The sequence below is a fragment of the Odontomachus brunneus genome, unplaced genomic scaffold (assembly GCF_010583005.1).
Source record: "Odontomachus brunneus isolate Ranch 3 - 2012 unplaced genomic scaffold, Obru_v1 Obru_scaffold_046, whole genome shotgun sequence".
Taxonomy (NCBI): Eukaryota; Metazoa; Arthropoda; class Insecta; order Hymenoptera; family Formicidae; genus Odontomachus; species Odontomachus brunneus.
In genome coordinates, this window is record NW_022639496.1 from 312,149 (window position 1) to 332,971 (window position 20,823).

At 36.2% G+C, this 20,823-nt stretch overlaps 1 protein-coding gene across 3 annotated transcripts in view; it reads left to right on the forward strand.

Annotated features, from left to right (window-relative positions):
- The first annotated feature begins 5,291 nt into the window (after nucleotides 1-5,291).
- The window catches only part of LOC116844788 (IQ motif and SEC7 domain-containing protein 2), an 85,749-nt gene continuing 70,217 nt past the window's right edge, over nucleotides 5,292-20,823 (forward strand). The window contains exon 1 of one of the 3 annotated variants that reach the window (XM_032816823.1): nucleotides 5,292-5,883. In XM_032816823.1, coding sequence (XP_032672714.1) covers nucleotides 5,654-5,883 — 230 coding nt within the window. In that variant the 5' untranslated portion in view covers nucleotides 5,292-5,653. The remainder of the gene's footprint in view (nucleotides 5,884-20,823) is intronic. The other 2 variants (XM_032816814.1, XM_032816813.1) reach the window with 2 other exon arrangements.

Sequence of the window (20,823 nt, forward strand, 5' to 3'; positions counted from 1 at the left end):
GGTCTGAAGCGTGCGCAGGCGCGCTTTAATGTGTCACGGTCCATATCGGTAAATGCCGCTTTAACAGCGGCTCTCAATGATGCGACGTTTGGATGTCTGGACTTGTTCGTGACCCTTTCAACTACGCTCCATATATATAAGTCCAAAGGATTTAAATCTGGGCTGTTGGGAGGCCAGAGGGAACACAAAAGCAGGTTGCAGCGTTCAACTCGCTTTGTCCTGGCGGCTTCAGAAGCATCTGTCTCACTTTAATTGTGTAAGACTTGTAGAGAAAGTCCTCCTCGACGATTCGACGCATAGTTTTCTCACTCACATCAACAACCGAACGACAATTTTCGGATCGACTGCCCTGGATCCTCAAAAATCCGCTCCTGAGTCCGTTGAATGATGTCGGGCGTCCTGACAACGCGCTCCATCGAGTGGGTTTTCCTCGCCGGTGTTGCAAAACCTTCGTTGGATTTCTCCGATTCATTGTACTTTGCGATGATATCATACACAGTCGATCTTAAGTACCCGAAGAACCGAATGTTCTGTCGCTGAGCGTCCAGCGCGAACACTTTCGATAATCGCGGCTCTTCGGTTATACTCCGCACTTGGTTTCAACATTGCGACTGTTTCGAGGTTATGATGGTTTAGTACATGTGTCAAGCTATTTGAACGCTAATCGCGACATCTACCAGTGGTATAGAACGGCGAGAATTTCAAATTGAATTTTGTCCGGATTTTGGCGCCGCACCCTGTAGTAACAATCGTTACTATATCTTTCGACAAAACTGTTTACAATTTTATGAATCTGTTGCGGGTCAAATTCGTAACAGATTGCCTACGAATTTTTAAGGAAGTTAAAAGTTTTTGGACCATCTGCAACTCTATTCTATGAAAATAGAGAAAGATCATTCGAATGTAAATCTTTCGGAGAGAATGTTTTCGATTTTAACTGATTTAAAATCAAAGAAAGACAATACATTATCTTCGACCAGTGTCAATGTCACTTGCGTATTAAAATCTGCGTTGAGGACAAGGAGCGAAACAGCTGCAAATATGAAAATAAGTGAATAACATTTGTCTCGTATGCAATCCAAATATTATATGCGAAAAATTATATCCGAAATATTATATTTTGCCCTAATAAAGACGAAAATGTTAGAAAAGTTAATGCTGCGTACAAAAATGTTAATGTTGCTTGTCCTTCTTAAATAAAATAATTTCAATCTTGCTTTCTTTTAATTGTTAAGAAATTTCTTACTTATTTTAATAAGACACATTTACTAAAGAAAAACGTACACATTGGCCAAGAGTGGATTTCATTATTTTATAATTTTATGTTTATAAGGAATACACACTTATATACTAATTAAAATTTAATTTTGTTATTTTTCTATATATTAGGATATGAAAACTCTCTCTTATTAAAATATCGATAAAAATTACTGAAATATATCGAACTTTACTAAAATATATGGAAATTTGATTTCTTCACTATGTTTCAACATAAATTCATACGATTGTTAATTTGCATCTAATATTGCATTTAGAGCAATATTATATCTACGAGCAATCATTAATTAGCATATATAATATTTATAGATAGATTAAAAAAAATATGAAATTTTATATTATTTATAAAGATAGTCTTTTTAATTAGATGTATGGGTGTCTTTAAAAAAATAATTACAAATTTAAAAACGTACCATAATTATTTTAGTGAAAATATCCATATTTATTGTATATTTCTATCACAATAAATACGAATATTTTTTACTAAAATAATTATAATACTTTTTAAAATTTGTAATTATTTTTTTACAGTTTTCATTGAAATTTTGTAGATTTCATAATATTAAATACTTCAAAATGTTTTCATTACTTTCCCAGATAGCAAGGTGACGTCTAAAAATGTCATTAAGACATCATAGACATTTTAAGACGTCATAGACATTTTAATAGCACTAAGACATCCATGCTTGCTCCTTATGTGCCTTTTCAAATCTTACTATTAGTTAATCTATTCGAGGAGCTTTCTATTATTTCGGTTTATCTTAAGCATTGGCAGGAAGAATATGCTATCTCTCTCTCGTAATAACATCTCTTACGAGATCGACTCTTTCGTTCTTTCTCTCTCAACTTACATCAGAGAATTTATAAACATTGTGTTGCGAGATTACTGTCGAAGCCTCGGTAGCCGAATGGAAAGGCGTCCCGCCCGGAAAGTGGGGAGGTTCCAGGTTCGAGTCCTGGCGGAGGCAGTTTTTTCGCAACATATATAATGAATCTATTTGAGTCATCGGTTTAATGGGGTTTGAGATTTTAATAAAAAAATATATATATAAAAATTGGGACTCAAGGATCGGTCTAAGTATGGAAGGTTAATTCTCCGCGTACGATAATCGAAGAAAAATTTCGATACGTGCGTTTAACACACTGGACAATTTTATCCTCCCAAAATCATATTAATATTAAAAAGTAATATTAGTATTTAATAGCACTAAGACATCCGTGCTTGCTCCTTATGTGCCTTTTCAAATCTTACTGTTAGTTAATCTATTCGAAGAGCTTTCTATTATTTCGGTTTATCTTAATGACGTCTTTAGACGTCACCTTGCTACCTGGGTTTCATCAATATTCATTTAAAATTCATTGTTTCGTCATACTTTTCATAACATAATTTCATAATGAAAATCATGATTCATCATGAAATATTTTCAGTAACTTTTCAATAACTTTAATTTCTCTTTTCGACGATTTCATTGTATTTTCAGCAAATTTTTTCCATCAAGGTAGTACTCGCGTTTGCGTCCGACCAGTACTGAGTAAATTTTCTAGTGTGAGAAATCAATTAAAGAAACTAGATTTCATTTCAATCAACATGAACTGACGTTTAAGAGTTGAAGATATATCATAAAAATTATTTTATTGTACAAGGTTTCAGTTACTGTACTGAAGAAAACTATTGAGATATTCAAATTAATTGCAACATTTTTACAGTATATTGAACAATTGTTCTATATTTGTTACATTTTCTTACAATTTTTTATACTGTTCGTAACAGTATTTTTTCCTGAGGGAATTGAAATAATATTTTTACCCCTGCATTTAGCTGATGAATATTTGAGAATTTGATAACCCTGCAATACCCTGAATATGAGAGAAATCTACCAATTATTTTTTTGTTTTTGACATTTTGATCGACCATATTGGATTCACCATTTTAAATTTTTAAATTTTGACTCCAAATTTCTTTTCAGCAACTCGGAAAACTCTTTACCGAGTTTTACAGAAATTTGTTAATTTATTAAATTTTTTAATATTTTTTTGTCGCTATATTGGGTCCGCCATTTTGAATTTTCTAATTTCGACCTCAGATTCGTGTTCAGCGATGTCAAAAATAATTATATGCAAAATTTTATGAAAATGCGTCTGGTAGAACGCCCTGCACATTTTTGACTCACTTAGAGCCGATTTTTCAATAATAGTTTAAACTTAAATTTCAACTTAGACTCTGTTTAAACAAAACAAATGCATTGTTAGAATAAAGTTTAAACTTGAATCAAAGTACATACAAGTTTGAACTGCTATTGAAAAACCGGCCCTTAGTGATTTTGCTCTCCACAGTGAAGGGGTTAAGCTTTTGAATTGAGATGCGAAAATACAGCAATGTTCTTTAAAATTTCTCTGTTTGGAGCATTTACACTTTTAGTGTATAGCTGCGTAACTTTTGGAAAACTTTAGCAAATATCACGCTGACAGTTTGAGATTTTACATTAAAAATTTCGTTATCGCCACATATTGAACAATAAAATTTATTTTTGCACGTATGTAGCCTCATAATATAAGATCTTGAAGGGATATCTTGGGGACTTGTGTGGAACACAATTTAGACATTTAGAAGTCCTCGAAATATTTTTAGGATATTCTGAGGACTTATGCGGACATTTAGCAATCCTCTGGATGTCTTTGAAACATCTTTTAAATCTTGTACTATGTGGGTTTATTGTACATGGACGTAACAATACATGGACGGAGCGAATTGTCATAGGAGTAAAGCCCAAGAGATGAGGGGAATGATTGTATATATTGTAATGGAGTTGATATACCAAAATGGCGACGGTTTTTATACAGTGAAAATAGATACAAAGCTCTTATACCAATATGGTTGCGACGATGTATCTCTCTTGCCCCTTAGGCTTCACAGCCCTTATAAAAATATCATACTAAGAATCATTGATAATTACTTATTTTCAGTATTAAAAATACTGGATAATAAGTAATTATCAATGATTCTTAGTATGATATTTCTATAAGGGAGCCCCTCGTCTATAATCGCACTTTTCGCTTCGTCTATGTATTCTTACGTCCATATTGTGTAAAAGCATTTGTAATTTTGTACAACCAATATGACGTAAACTTCCCTTATAGAAATATCATACTAAGAATCATTGATAATTACTTATTATCCAGTATTTTTAATACTGAAAATAAATAATTATCAATGATTCTTAGTATGATATTTCTATAAGGGTTTACAGGAAAATATCAGGATTTTGTCGATAAAGTTTTAAGATTCAGCATTTCCTTAAAATGCTTTGAGACATGCGTGTTGTATAGATAAATACTGCCCAGACAACAAATTACAAACTTTTGAAAAACCTCTAAAAGGAATAGGGTGTCTTTTGAACGTTTTTAAGACTTCTTTTAAAAGTTTGTCCTATCTGAACGTTGGTGTGTGTTACAAGATTTACTAGAAAATTTAATAACCATCTATCGATAAGTTTGTAGGTAAAAATGTATGGAATCAGTGTAGAAGATAACCACAGAAATAAAGTTTTACAAATATATTGAATATACTTTATTGTAGGTTTGTATACATAAAGATAAAACATTAAAATACTTGTAAATTATAAAATTAATACTTCGTTGCTCTCTGAGATACTTATATCAGATAACTAAAAATGGTCGATAATATCACCGTTCTTCCATTACCTTTGGTCAATAAAAAAATTTGACTGACGGTTCTACAATAAAAGACCTTTTCTTTTTCGCTGCACTACTGCACTAGTGCAATAAGTTAAAGTAAGAAAACATATATGTGTCTCGCTTTAACTTGCATCAGTTCAATAGTGCAGCGAAAAAGAACAGGCCTAATACTTGGTTAGTGTGTTGCACTCGACTCGCGTGGTGGCGCCACGTATGCCATCGTCGGCGCGGAGCGGCGCGTGCGCGCTCGGCGGAACGGCGGAATCGGACCTTGGCGCGGTCCGACGTAAGGGAATATACGAGGCGGCTCGTTTCGCAATATGGCGAGTGTGCGGTGAGAGCCTGTCGGATCGCGGTGTGCTTGGTCGGCGCTATTTCGCGTGTACGGTGCGTATCGTCGATCGTGTCGTTGGCCGTGATATGCTGCTGGAGGTGTCTCGGGCACGAACTTGCGGCGCGTCGTGAGCATCGGCGCGCGTCACTCGTGCAATCGTGCAAAGCCGACGGCGTCGCCGACGGCGACGGCGGCTTCGACGGTGACGGTGGCGGCGGCGGCGGCGACGGACGTCCTCCCCGACGCGGTGGAACGACGCGCGACGTTTACGAGTGAACACGCGAGAGAGACACGCGCGCGTGCGAGAGCGCGCGCGGGCCGCACGGTGAAAGTAAACAAACCGATATGAGCGCAGTGCTCGGTAGTGTCGGCGAGACGGCCGGCCTTCTGGACCCCGACGTAGAGAGCATCCTCGAAGAAAAGAATCAGCTCATCAGCCGCCAGTATGCAGAGATCGAGCGGCTGCAGCGCGAACTCGCCGAGGTCGTCGGCGAGAGGGACGCCTTGCTCTGCGAGGTGTCAAAGTTCAAGTTCGAGCGTGAGATGACCGACCTCAAGCGTCTACAGGATGACAGGTGCGTGGGCTCATTTGTCCTTGGTCTTTTTCCTCCTCTCACTATATCGTTACGGAGACTTTTCAAATTAGAAAATGGAAATCTAGATTGCGTGCTGTGGCAGCAGTGAGTTCGTTTTCTCTTTCTCTCTCTTCTTTATTACGTTTTTTATACGTTCTTGCAATTTTCCTTTTCTTCTTTTTCTTTTTTTCTTTTCTTTCGCCTCAGGCGTCCTAGTACATTTTATTTTGAGCGTGCAGAGTAACACGATGCATTCAGAGAGAATTGACCCGACATGACGGTAGTAGAATTATTTTGTCAGAGAAATTAGCTGTTGTATCTTATTCTCTCGCACTCGTAATAACTCCGCGCACATTTTGCACCTTAAACGTAACAAGATAGCTACAGTGAGACGGGGCAAAAAGAACAAAAGTTTACAGGGGTGTGGAAAGTGCGTGCGGCGCGCGAACAGGGATAAATGGGAGAGGCTTGCCCTTTTCAGTCGCATATCTTTCTTTTACGCTATTTACGTACGCGTCGTAACGAGACAAAGATGCGTGCACTTGAGTGCTCGACACGATTTCTAATACTTTAATGGCCGTATCTGTTGAATGAACATATTCTACGCTTAGTTGAGACATCAGATAATCAATATAAATTATGGGACGAAAGTTTGGATTGGAAAACGCTTTTTCACTCTCGAAACGAAAAATAGAAAAGTGGCAGGTGTAGTGACACGAAGTTGTTAAAATGGACATCGCACGACTGAAAGGGGCGCACCCACTTTTTCCCGCGCGTTTTTCCTTCGCGTTTCTTCTCGCTCGACTTGATCCCACCGCTCATGCTCATGTCTCGTTTTCCCGGTTTTCGTGATCTACCGTGAGAGTCTAGTGCGAATTGCGTTACGACGAGGGGTGATTCACCCTCGCGCGAGTTGCAGGACATGAAAGCGCCGCACGTCACCCCTCCAGAAAAAGCCATCAGATATCAATCATCGCGAAATTGATATTTGCAGCGACGGAGCGTACGATCGCGAAACGTGTCGTGTCGCATCGTGTTTATATACAAATTTTTTGTCATGTCTGACGGGTGTACGAGATGCGAGCGACAGGTGAGCGACGCGACATTCGAAGGAAAGCACGCAATTTATGTACGCAACAGACGAAACATGCTTTTCCTTGCTTCGCGGTATCAACCCTTTACTTGGCGGTATTGCTCTCGTAGGAGAGTGATGTCAGCAGTGTTGGCAGAAAAAAATTCACTTGTACTAAATGTCGAACCACAATGTATCAGATTGCTGCTAGTCACATATAATCTCCTGCACGAAGAACGCGATAGGCTGTCCACAAAAGGTCAAAGACGCTGTAACAGGTCATTAATTGTAATGAATCTGACACGATTGTACCAAAACTGGCAACAAAAAAAGAAAATGATGTTAGTTGTAACGAAGTGTCAGTGAAAATCAGCAATCTAGTGACAAGATTTGTGAGAGGAATGCATTATTACTTTTACTGTGTGTGTGTGTGTGTGTGTGTGTGTGTGTGTGTTTGGAAGTTTAACTAATATATCACTTACGTACACATAAATTGGAGTGTATTGTTCTGCACATTTATTAGTGGCTATGAACATAGTAAAAATCACCATGAATATAGTAAAAATTATTATGTTCATAGTAATTTTTATTATGTCTTATTACAATTTTCGTAATAGTGTCAGTCTATCCTGGACTATTATAATTGTATTATAATTTTTACTAAAATATTTTCTTCGTGTAGAAGAAGTTTTTGTGTGTTTTTTAGTCTCTATAGAAAACCTCTTTTAACTAATGTCTCAAAAAATTTATTTAAAAATAGACTTTGCCATATACATATAAATATGTGTTTATTAAGCTTCTTAATGAGGCGAGTGTTAACATTAAATAATATTTATAAGTAAACGTGGTAAGGGGGCGAGGGGTCGACATGTATTAAAAACAGAGGTGGTCGCAATTGTAACAAGAACAAGACCAAAAGAAGACTAATTACAATGTACTGAATGTAAAAAATGGTCATTCCAGTTCACAGTATAACGAGTATATAGGAAATTCATTCAAAAATCATTCTTCCAAATTTAACGCAATTAAATTTTCTCTTTTTTATTTAATATGTTGACCTAATTGTTACATATTTATTATGATAATGTGTTCATCGAGTATGTGAGACATACCGAATTCTCTTTCGGCCAAACGAATCGTGGTATGTGCCTTCCACGAATGAACCAATCCTTGAATCCCAACTGTATTCTAATAAATTAATTCCCCCGATAAACCCCAAATCTCCGTTAATCCCCAAAAACACAATTAATTATCGAAATTGTTGCAAAAAACACGGTCCGGCCATGAAACCGGGAGAATTAATTTTTTAAAATACAATTGGGATTCAAGGGTCGGTTTATTCGTGGAAGACACACGTTGCGATTTATTTGGCCGAAGGAGAATTCGGTATGTCTCGCATACACGATAAACATTATCACTATATTATTAATTTAATATTATTAATACCAAACAGTACTAAGACATTTGTACACGGTCTTAATGGTTTTAGATTACTAGTTCGTTTAATTTCAAAGAGTTATTTTAAATTTATTTTAACTAATTAGATGTCATTTAGGTTTGTGGTTTTTTTAGAATGGAAAATATTAAGAAAAAGTTTCGAGATGCTCGAAAATTTACTCGGCTGTTCTCAAATTACATTTTCCTTTTTATTAACCATATATTTTAACAATTTTAATGAAAATCAGAAATTAATATTTTTCTGAAAAGAACATTTTGCGATTCCTTTCATATTATTTTTTCATAATAAGTATATGAATGAAACGCTTAATTAAACTGCCTCTCATCCAAACCTGCTTCTATCGCCTTTATGTCATGAAAGAGTAGTCAGGAGCAGCACAACTATATGTTAAATGAAAGAGTATAAAAAATACAATTTTCTGTTGAAAGTACAACAAATCGATATTTATCGATATTTATCGATTTTTTTAAATTTTTATTCAAAGTTCTAAAGAAAGAAAAAAGGCTATTTAAAATAAAACAAACTTACCTATATTGTTAAAAATACTACTTTTTTACATAAAAAAAAATTCGGGATATTTTTTACAATTTTATATTATACAGCAACTCAGTTGTTATAAACAAACATATGCGTTTCGCTAAAGAAATATCGAAAATAAATTCAGTTTTGTACGTTTAACCTGTAATTCTCCAAAATAAAGAAACATTTTTGAGGTAATAATGTGTATATATTGATTATTCGTTACCAGTTTTAGAATGTTGAAATATTATATTATTACAATCAAATAAGAAAATTGGAGAAATAGTCGGACAGATTTTTTTATTTTTGTTAAGGGAACGTTACACTGTGCAATTGCACAAATCATGTATTTTATATTTGTCTTAATTGTCTGATTAAAACTATTACTTTCAATGTTTCTTTGTTCATAATTTTTAATATAATATTGTTATTTAAATTTTGTTAATTACTGTTAAAATTAATTATTGATGAGCAACATTACCTAATGTTGCTTTTTTGTATGATTGTAACGAAAGTTAAAATTGATGTTACAATTGACGTCACATTGGTTGGAAAAAGGCGTTTGCTTTTTTTACGCACTAGGGAAAAGCGGTAACAGTTATGTTACAAAAAATATTTTTTAGGTTGTATCTTTATTATCCTTAGTCATAAAAGAACCTAAATTTTACACAAACATTAAGCGTTTCTTTGGCTTCAATTTCATAAAAATTAATACTAATAAAGTTCAGAATTTCAAAAGTTATTTGAGAAAAAGACAACGAGGGATTATGTTAAAATTGACAGTAACGTAGTTTATTAATATATTATATTTATTTTTGTAAATTTAAGATCTCTGTGGAAACATTTGCAATTTTACAACTCGCATCTAGCAATTAGCTCTAAAACGAAAAACTATTTTTTCGAAAAACTATTTTTTCTAATTTGATTTCTGTTAAATCTACCAGTCATTTCGTGCGTCTAGACAACTCAAGACGATGATATTGAAAACGTAATCTTCTTATTTATCGCAATGTGTGCGTGTGATTGTATTTTTAATGTCTTATATGTTTCCCTTAACTAAATCTCGAGTTATGTTATCAAAGTAAAATTAACTTGGATTTAGCACCGAAGATAAATATGTCGTTCTATTGTGATTTTCTGTTATCTATTTTATCTATTGTATTTATCTATGACTTACTCAGAAGCCTTTGTTTACGATTACGCGAAAACTCCGCGTGATTGGTATTACTTGAAAATTACAATTATCTTGACCGTATATCGTTAAGAAAGAATCGATCTCAAATACGCCCTGTGATTCAGATAACGAGACAAATACAGGGACACGTTTACAACGCATTGCGTTTACAACGCAACACCTCAACGCATTCGTTCGTGCCATGCTTTTGTGAAAACGCGAATCGATGTGTTTGATGACGAGTAGCCACGTTATTGCGTCGTCGAGTTGAAGTTTAGCATGTTATTTCATTGGCGTTTACATTTTTCTGGCGTCAAACGCTTTAATTTCGCCGGCGCGTATGAAACCGTGACTATAATGCGACCTATTAAAGCGAACGTAAAACAAACGATATTCCGCGCGTTTGTCCGGCGCTATCAACGTGCAAGCGCGTGCACAGATAAATTGATAATCTACAATAGGCGTGATGCGGCAAGAGGTGGAGGAGGAGAAGGATTCTGCACTCGTGTCATTGAATTCCAGATAGAGCCCGTGCACTAGCCGCCTAGTCGCACTAATGCGATACACGTTTATTCAATATGGACGCGAAATGTCGCGCAATATAATTTGCTCGCACGCGTGCTTTATCTCTTGCGTCTTGGAATTAAATTAGATTTTTATGAAATTCGGTTGAAATCTTGCTCACAAGAAGGAAGAAATCTACGACCATTAGTGAAATTGGATATTAATTAGGATATTAATAACCAAATAATAATGTAACGAATTTATGAGATACTAATCGATTAAATTTATCCGTAGTTTTCTTTCTCTCTTCCCCTCTCTCCGTTTCTTCCTCCCCCTCTCTCAAATCCCTCGTTTCGAAGAAACAGATTTTTTTATACATTATTTAACTCTTTTATGCTTTGTAGAAATCCGTTACGAATGCAAACTACTACAAGTAATTAAAATTAGTATTCTTTTAAGAGTTTTCGAGATCGTTGCTTATAAATCTGAAGTCAAAATAGCAAAATTTAAAATGACGAGTCCAATATGACGTATGCAAACGAAGAAATTTTGTCAAATTTGGATGTCAATTGTTTATATAGGGTTTACGAAGTCGCTGATCTGAAACTATTATAAAACTCAGTTTGAAAAATCAAATATTGCGTCGGAATTATTAAATGTTTAATAAACCTAATATAAATAAAAATTTAAAAATTTAATATAATAGATCTCAAATAAAGACTACAAAGGACTTTGGAACTACTCATTTTCGACTCAGGTCGAAATCTGCTTCCGTACATGTTGTCGATATAGTTTTATAGTTTATAACTCTTATATAAGCAACAGTTTATTTGTCAAGAAAATGTGATCCTTTCCTCTTTGAATTAGCTGAACGAGACGAAGAAATGTCTGAAGAGATGTATGCTAACTAAAAGTTGAATTTTTTGATAAATTTAGATAATTATATTTTATCATAAATATTAAATTTAAAAGTATACTAATTTTTCATATGTAGACTTAACTTTTCTCTTTAAAATAAGCCAAGATAAAAGTCAACAGGACCATTTGTTTTAAAGTTATGATTTTTTTATAACTGGTACATATATGTACTGTAGGCACAAAAGAGTTGCGGAAATTACTGCAAACCAAATAGTAGTGAATTACGCATGTATTACACTGGTGGAAATAATAAACTAGTTTTTCGAGCATTGTGAGATCAATGTGTAAATTTTTATTCAGTACCTCACTATGCTACATCCTCATATTCTATCCTTAATGCTCTATTCTTAATCATTCCCATCTCTCTTTTCATTCTTTATCTCTCTTTGGCTGTGCGCTCGTAAATTATAATTTTACATAGGCTTATCTGCCTCGTTCTACCGTGTTTAATTAAAGATGTTATTGCTCGGAGTGCATGCACTCTCGTCGGAAGGAAACGTACCGCATTACAAAACCGTATCACTCCTTTAATAAGGATAACTCGAATGCGTCCGTTGCATTCATAAGCGTGTGTGCTCCCCTAACGCATTGTCGTGAGAGTACGCGTAGGGAGTAGAAACAACGACTTGGTAAAGCGCGTATCGTCCATCTGGAAAAGAGTACACGCGCAACACGTAAGACGTTCCCACAATAGACTCTAGGAAGGCTGTAATCGTGATACGTGTCGTTACGCGACGTATGCTGTAATAATCATTAAGAATTATATTAGGCACTTTGTAATTCCTCACACTCTCCCGTTATCGATCCTCCCCGTGACGGTTTACAGTTGTGTCGATTTTCCTGCTCGTGCAATTTGTGAATTGCACGAAATTCACAAAAATGCAGAAACATTTTCTATACCTCTACTTGACATTTGATATTTTTTCATATTTCGATAGAAAATTCTTTTTGTTCATTGATTGTTACGATTGGTTTTTTTCGGATGACGACAAACTCAGGCTGGCGCGATTTAAATAGAAAGAGAGAGAGAGAGAGAGTATTACGCGGTAAATATAAGTTCGCTTAGTAATGATCGAGGTAAAAAAAGAGATCACTCGGGACTCCCCGGAGCAACGGTGACCTTGGAGAACATCCTTTTGACCTGCTAGGATCTCTCTTTGAAGCTCTCTAACTTTACGTTCGTGATTTAATACATCTGGGCTGCAGAACCGGTTCGTGTCCCCCGAACTCCTGAAAACTTTTCGTTCACGAAGCTCTCTTTCTCTCGCGCGCGCACAATTGTGACGCCGCTGCTACCGGCAAAATGCTAATCTAGCAAACACATGTGACGCAAATGACACGCCCGATTTATTCGTCGGCGATGCTGTTTAGATCATCGGAGACGCGAGTGTCTTCGAAACTTCTTTGCTTCGCGGAGAAAAAAGAGGGATGGAGAGCAGGCGAGAGAAAGAAAGAGAGAAAAAGAATGTTCCTTCGATCTCGTCCCGCGCGGTATTTATTTAACGGCTCGTTTTTCGCCCGTAAAAAGAGATCGTGAGCTCGTTCGGTTGCAACATTACACGACGAGGTCGACTGGTCACGCCAAATATATCCCGCGTATAATTGGTCGCCGTGGTGCGATTCAGAGGTCAGTAGACATCTGACACAGATTTGCCACTTGCTGCGCATCCGGCGCGTCCATTGTTTCCGAAAACTTATAGGCTTCGACGTCGGGGGAGTTGCGACTGGAATTTCGAATTTGTACACGCGTTATCGCGTGCAAAAGAGTATCGCTGTATTTTAATAAATAATGAGTTTCTAACATTTCTTATTATGCTCTTCGCGTTTTATCCTCCATTTCATCATCAGCTGTGCAAACAGTTCGCTCCGAGTGTCTTCTTTGAACGAATGTCCTCTCTTTCTCTCTCTCTCTCTCTCTCTCTCTCTCTCTCTCTCTCTCGCGCGCGCGCGCGTCTTACGTCAATTCCCCTCAAGGTCGAAATTACACGAAAAAAGAAAGACACGTGGTTTCTGCGGTATTTATTTCTAGAAAAACCATCTACAAACGGAAAGGATTTTTGATAGTGATTGTTCCGTGAAACAATCCCGACGTTTTGGTTATACGATATCGTGATAAGCGGGCGTTCTTAATTAATATAATTAATTAATAATATTCATATGAGTCGAGTTAATTTTATGCAAATTATACAGCTGAGAATATTTCTCACGTGCCGGAGGATTGTCCGCGGAGTTCGATATGTGACGGTTTGTTTCGAGCGCGCGAAGAGAGTGCCGTCTGAAAAATTTAAATGGCCCTCCGGTGAGTTTACTCTTCAGCAAATGATGGTCGTAACGCATGCCATGCGTTTTCCCGTTTATATCAACAAGAAAGCGAACCGACAGTCATGGGCTTGGGAAAGCGTATAATACGTGGTCGAAAAGAGATTTATGTTTCTAAGAAATGTTCTATCCCAACGTTGTCCTCCCTTACATCTGCTACGAACATGTTAAGACGATGCTTTCGTATGGCATGCTCGCAAGCGAGCTTACTAAACGGTGACAAGTTTTCCTACATTTATCTTTGTAGCGTTTACGAAATGACTGGATATTTACCGAGATCGAAAGCGTGTCTTTCTCAAACGGGGGCAATTTTGCCATTGTGAATTTCATAGAGCTTTATTAATCTATTTAGGAAAAAAGGCGGTTCTTAGTTTGATTTAGTATGTATGTTTGTTCCCTTATAACTCGAGATCCGCTCGAGATATTGAGATGAAACTTTTTCAATATGTTATCTAATTCTTAGATTATTATTAATTCTTAGTATACTGAGAAAAAAATACCTAAAAATTAACAAATATTTATTAGGTGAGTTAACCATTAATATATTTATTTAAATAAAAATTCTTTTCATTTAAACTGAGTATTGTTTATTCAGTTTAAGTAAATAATATTCGGTTTAAATGAAGGGAATTAAAGTAAATATGTTAATGATACCCATCTAATAAATATTTGTTAATTTACAATTTTTTTCAGTGTATCACATATTACTCGAGCTTGTTTTGGTGATCTGGAAATTAGACAATTACTATCTTGAAAATTCGAAAACATCTAAAGATGTAAAACAAAACTTTTATAAACCGACTTTAAAACAAAATTTTAGTAAATAATACAAAATACAAAATAAAAATTAAAAAAAATAAACCATCTTAAAAAACAGCAAAAGTCCTAAAATATACGAAATAATTTTGAATTAATGTTCCTATATACCTATAATCCTATTATATTTAACGTTATTAGAAATCGGTGTGACAGACAAATTAGGTAGATAATTACATGTAATATATATTGTAGGAAGATATAATTAATACTGTAGGAATAAATAATTAACCCCTTAGCGACAGCACCGTTTATCTCGAATATACTTAAACGACGGAAAATAAAAGTTTTTGAAAAATGAATGAAAACTGATATAGAGGGCGTTTTGATGGTGCTAATGAAGAATTTTCAGTTAAATTGCAAAAACTTTTTGTTATAAATTCAAAATGGCGGCAAATAACATTGGGCAGCAAAGATTTTGTTGCCAGAATGTGAATAGTCATTTCCGATGTATTTTTGCCTGCTGAACATGAATCCGTTGTCCTGTTTACCAAGTGACTTTTGAGAAAAATGATGTCAAAGAGACCAATATGTGGATTTTTAGGGTTTTTATTGTCTTATAGCATCGGCAGCAAATTTTTTATATACATTTTATGAATTCCACATAAAAGTATCAACTTTTAGCTTTAAAATCTATTTTGTTTCATTTTGATATAATTTTTCATTTTTTTCACTAGTTTTGTTCCTGTGTTTATTATTAAACTCTGCATAGGGTTCTTAAATTCGAGGTACCCAGAAACCCAATAGGTACTAAAACAGCGTATATTATTACGTTCAACAGGCCCAAAAATCTCTACATATACTTTACTTCAATTATAAAATCATGTACCAGCTCTAATATAACAAAATATCTCATAACGAGAATACACGAAAAATTCTCATTTTTCTACCATATTTTCTACCATATTTTTTTAGGCAAAATTTCACGAATCGGATGAAAAATTTGTATTCAGCGGAGCTCAAAACTCCTAGATACACTTTGCTTCAATGATAAACTCACTTAGAGGCTTTAATATAACAAAATATCTCATGACGACAATCTTGAAAAATTCGTAATATTGTCGTTTTTCTAACAGCCATATTTTTTTTAGAAAAAATTCCGCGAATCGGATTGAAAAATCGTATTCAGTAGACCTCAAAAGCCTTAGATACACTTCACTTCAATGATAAATTCACTTAGGGGCTTCAATACAATAAAATATTTCATGATAAGAAAATGCGTTTTTGCCGTACTTTGAGCAAAGTCGGAAATGACGAGAATTCTCGTCATCCGTCGCTAAGGAGTTAAAATAAAAAGTATGATTATTGACTCAATTAGTCAGATTTTGACACCGACTTCTACTATTGTTAGATTATTATGATAGAATTGTAGGGATACTGATTCAAAATTATTGTATACTTTTTAAGGTTTTTAAGATAGGTGATATTCTTCTTTTGTTACCCAAATCGAAATTTTGACCCTTCTTTTAGTCTCACTATTCTATTCAACACCTCTTTTAATATTCTGAAGTTTATAATACAACCTATTTTGACGTTGAAGAAAGTGGAGATTTCGGACAATTATCAGAGTCAAAGTAAGAGTAAATTGTATTGTATCATTAGAATTAAACCTACACTGTTAGAAAACTTCGTATTAAATTTAATAACTGGGATGTGAAGTCTTTTTACATAACTATGTTATAAAAAATAATAAAATCAATATTATATTTAATAATACATAGTTATGAAAAATCATAATCAGTGATCAAAATCACAATTTAGTGATGCACAACTTTTGCGATAGCACAAAGGAGAACCGATGAAGAGACTTCTGAATAACTCCGTTGAAATCTTGTTGAAAGACCATGATGCTTTGCAAGCTGAATCTTTCAGGCCACATGACCGAAACAGTCTCGTATTTGTGATATATTAGAAAAATTATTCTAACATATCATAACGTGTTACAATGTTTCATAATTTAATATGGAATTTAATAAAAAAACATGAAATATAAGATAGAAAATATTAGATTAAGAGATATGAAATATTACAACTAATTTATAACTAATAATCTTAATGTCATGAAAATCTTCACTATTATTAATTTTAATATCAAATTCTTAAATTTACTTACAATAATGGTATTATTTTTAAGAACTTTTCTAATAGTGTACTTTACTAACTTAGCTTGCACTGCGTTATAGAATTCAAGGTTTAACGTAAGACCAAAATTTGAATTCGCATACCTTGAGATATTTCGATTACTTTACGCTATTCTAATTATGTTCGATATGGAATTACTAATGGATATGGATACTAATTCGATATGGAATTAAACACGCGCGCACCGAGAATGTTTAATGTGAGTTTGTAACCGTGAGATTGCCATTCGGGACCGCGTGACTCTTCGTTGCGTAGTCCTTTCTCGGCGCCGATTACGTCCTACGTTAGAGTTACTTCGCTGCTCTCTTTTTGTCTTCATTGAGCAACGTTTAAACGATTGACTCTTGATCGCCCTTATCGGATGTGGGCAAGGCTCTCGCTGTAAGGCGGCTCAAAGTTCAATTTCGAGATTCCAATGAAACGATTAGCCCGGCCGCTTGCGTGACTAATTGGCGCAGATTAGCATCGGCGATCGCGGAATCATTAACGTACCACGTAACACGCGGGAAAGACGTGGAGAGTGAAAGTACCAATGTTTTTATTGTGGTCGTCGTAGTGTCGTCGTCATCGTCGTTGTCGTAGTTGTCTGGTGAGAGGACATCGCGCATCCCCCGCCCTCAGCAGACGACGAAAATAGTTCATTTCCCCGTGGACCACTGCGAAGAGGACTTTGGACTTTTAATCCCACTTCGCTGCGGCATACAACGTCGTATTAGCATCGTGCGTTTGCGCTGTGCTCAACTGAAACCGTTATTCACGAGGGCTGTGTCAGAACTGCGAATACCGTATCGTTGCATGTCGTTTTCGCGTTTTTGAAATTTTCCGACCTCTTTTATTGATGGGTTCGTCCATTAACACGTAATCCGCATTCAATAATTAATAATCTCAATAATAATTAATCTCATTTATAAATTAAACAATCTCGTTTCAACTGCTCAGTAGTTTCATCAAATTCACACTTCTGCAATATTACATATCTCCTTAAAAAGGATAAATTCTTTTTAGAAATTTTTATAAGTCGGTTTAACGAGAGAAACTTAACTCTCATCTTTTTGGCATCTTAATCTAGACATACTAGAATCGTTTTCGTCTCCTCGCTCTTTTATTTACACTTCATAAAAATTCTAAAAAAATTTATAAAGAATTATAAATATACTTTCAAGTCTATAGAATATAATTATATAAATAAATGATGGCAAATATTCACACACACACTTGAGTATTTTATTTTATTGCAAATTTAAAGAGAAACGCGATGAATATGAGTACAAAAAAATTGGCAACTTTCTAAAAATGAATTTAAGAAATTCATATTTTAAGATTTTCTTGTGTCGATATTTGAACTTTTAAGGAAAAATATTACGTATTTTAATTTATCGAAAAGTTAAATTGCTTAAGCATACTTAAGTAAAAATATATCTTTTTTAAAGGTTAAAAGGCAAGTAAAATCTTTAATAGTTTTAAGTTTATATGTGATATATTAATTTATTATAGTGCGCACACACACACAACACACACACACACAAATTTTATTAAAATTATTACAAAAACTAACTATATCTGAATCTCTTTTTTTTCTTGGTGATTAAAATTTGATGTGTGATACATAAATCTTAATCACATAGACAAGAATAAATAAGCTACTTTCGTAAAACTTATATATTATGTTTAATGTAAAGAAAACTGCGATATATAACGATAAATCATCTTTATTTTACATTTTGATTCTTTTTGATTCTGGCACAGTGGGATCAGAAACGATCTCATAGCAGTTTTATCTTTTTGACAGGCAATTGAAATGACTCAACTGTGTTTAAACCTCATAATTCCACCAATCCTTTTAGCCATAAACCGAAAATTCTCATTCCATTAACTTAAGCGTAATTCAAAACTCGCTAAAAATCTAGCGTTGAAAATGACAGGTTTAATCTTGAAGTTTTTTCAAATCAATATCTGTTAAATTCGTTAATCAATATCTGTCAAGTCCGAACTTCCTGGTAACGATGAAAGATTCTTTGTGTTGTCGATGTCAAAGAACACGAGTTGTCGTCGCATGTGAACTTAGCTATTTCAAATTCGTGCTCCTATAGTGCAGTGGCCGGCCGGAAAGAAATCGATTCAACGAGAAATTGGCAATTCTTAGCAAGCACTAGGTAGGCGTGGTAAATCGCGTTACCAGATAAACAGGTTCGGCATTTCGGCCAAGGTTGTCGGTCGCAGAAACGGCGGAGCGTCACTGCCACCACTGTCGCTACCGCATCTTCGCGTGTGCGCGCCAAGGCGGTGCATGTTGCGCATCTTGGTGTGTGTGCGGAGTCGTCGCCTTGTAACCGTTCAGTGGCGCTCAGTGGGCTTCATAAAAAGAAACACGCGGACTAAATACGTCGCGCGTGCGGATCGCCCGACACGGAGGAGAGAGAGAGAAGTCCGTCTCTCACATTCCCGCGATAGTTATATCGCGATGTACTCGATCTCTGCACGATCTATATCTAACGAACAAAATCTCGAAGAAGAGATGTTGAATCCTACACGCCGTCTAGGAAGCCCGTAAATTATCCACTTATGCGTTTCTATAGTTAGCCGGTAGACCACACGGAGCAGAGTCTAAATCCAAGGCTTGCCCGACTACTTCAGAGCTCTCCTAGAGACTCTTTGTGGCGGCAAGGAGCAGCAGCAGCGTATGGTTCTACCACAGGAGAGGTATTACGCCCACGCCCCGATAGATTAAGCACATACGTGGCGGTCGAAACACCGAGTGGTGTCTCTGTCTCTCTCCGAAAGGTCGATAAACGGAAGTGGGCGCGCGACGCGAGAATCGATGCATGAAGGACTAAAAATGCGAATCGCGAAACCGCGGCGGCGCGCCGCAAATGGTACACCTGGTGACACGTAGAAAATCTCTCGCCAAGTGCCCGTACTTACGACAACGACGACGACGATGATGATATGTTAACGCTATAGTCATCGTGGCGTGCAATACTCGCCGTCGCGGGTGAAACGGGAAGTAGCGACTGACAACCGAATGGAACCGCTTTATACTATTTCCCGACTCTGCCGCATGACTACAATGTTTGGAATCGTCCTGAGCGCGACTGTGTCGTGAGACGGACGGCGATTTAAATATGGAAATAGGGCACGATTCGCTGCTTCGTTGCCCTACAGTTTTCTGACGAAAACACAGAGACAACTGTGCAGAGCGTGCTCGGCTGACAACGTCAGGATTTCGAGTCGCCTCGGAAAATCGATCGTTCCTCTTCCCGGATTCTCGTTAGTGCGTTTTATTTATTTCATGCGCAGGCTATATGCAGTTCTACTTTACTCTCTTTCTCTTTCTCTCTCTTTCTTTCTATTATGAAACACCCTCGCCCGACATTCTTTGATTAAATTTCCCATGCCTGGCGCAGAATCACGCTCGAGTACGACGAACTTAACTGCGTTACTTTCATTGTAGTACATGCTCGTAGAATTCACGTTACATAGAACGGGTATATGGGACGGTTAGCAGTCGCACTACGTTGTAAATGTACGCGCGGACTAAATGGATCGCAGTAGTGAAGAGGCCGTTTGCCGCTCTCGACCGAAATATTGCTCCGGGGCCACCACTATCGATTACTGATTGAAAGTATTTTGGCTTGGGTTAGAGCAGAGGACGAACAGATATACGTCGTCGTCTGCGCCGCAAACGGGACAAATCTGGAACACTTGGACATTTCTAACCGAGTACGGTAGGCGTTCCGACAACTGATTAATAAGCACTTATAAGGACACGATGTATATGTATCTCTCTCTCTCTCTCTTTCTCTTTCCCCCTTCTCTCTCTGTCCCTCTCTCTTTCCTTCCCCTCTCTCCTTCCTTCCTTCCCTCGTTCCCTCTTTCTCTGCTTCTCTCCCTATAGCCGCTCCTGATGCAATAAACATCGAACGTGCAAAATCTCTCTCATGACTACACGGAGCGTACGATAATGTTTGGCGAAGGAGGCAATGTTCCTCGTAGAAAACGATATTGACGAGAGGTAAT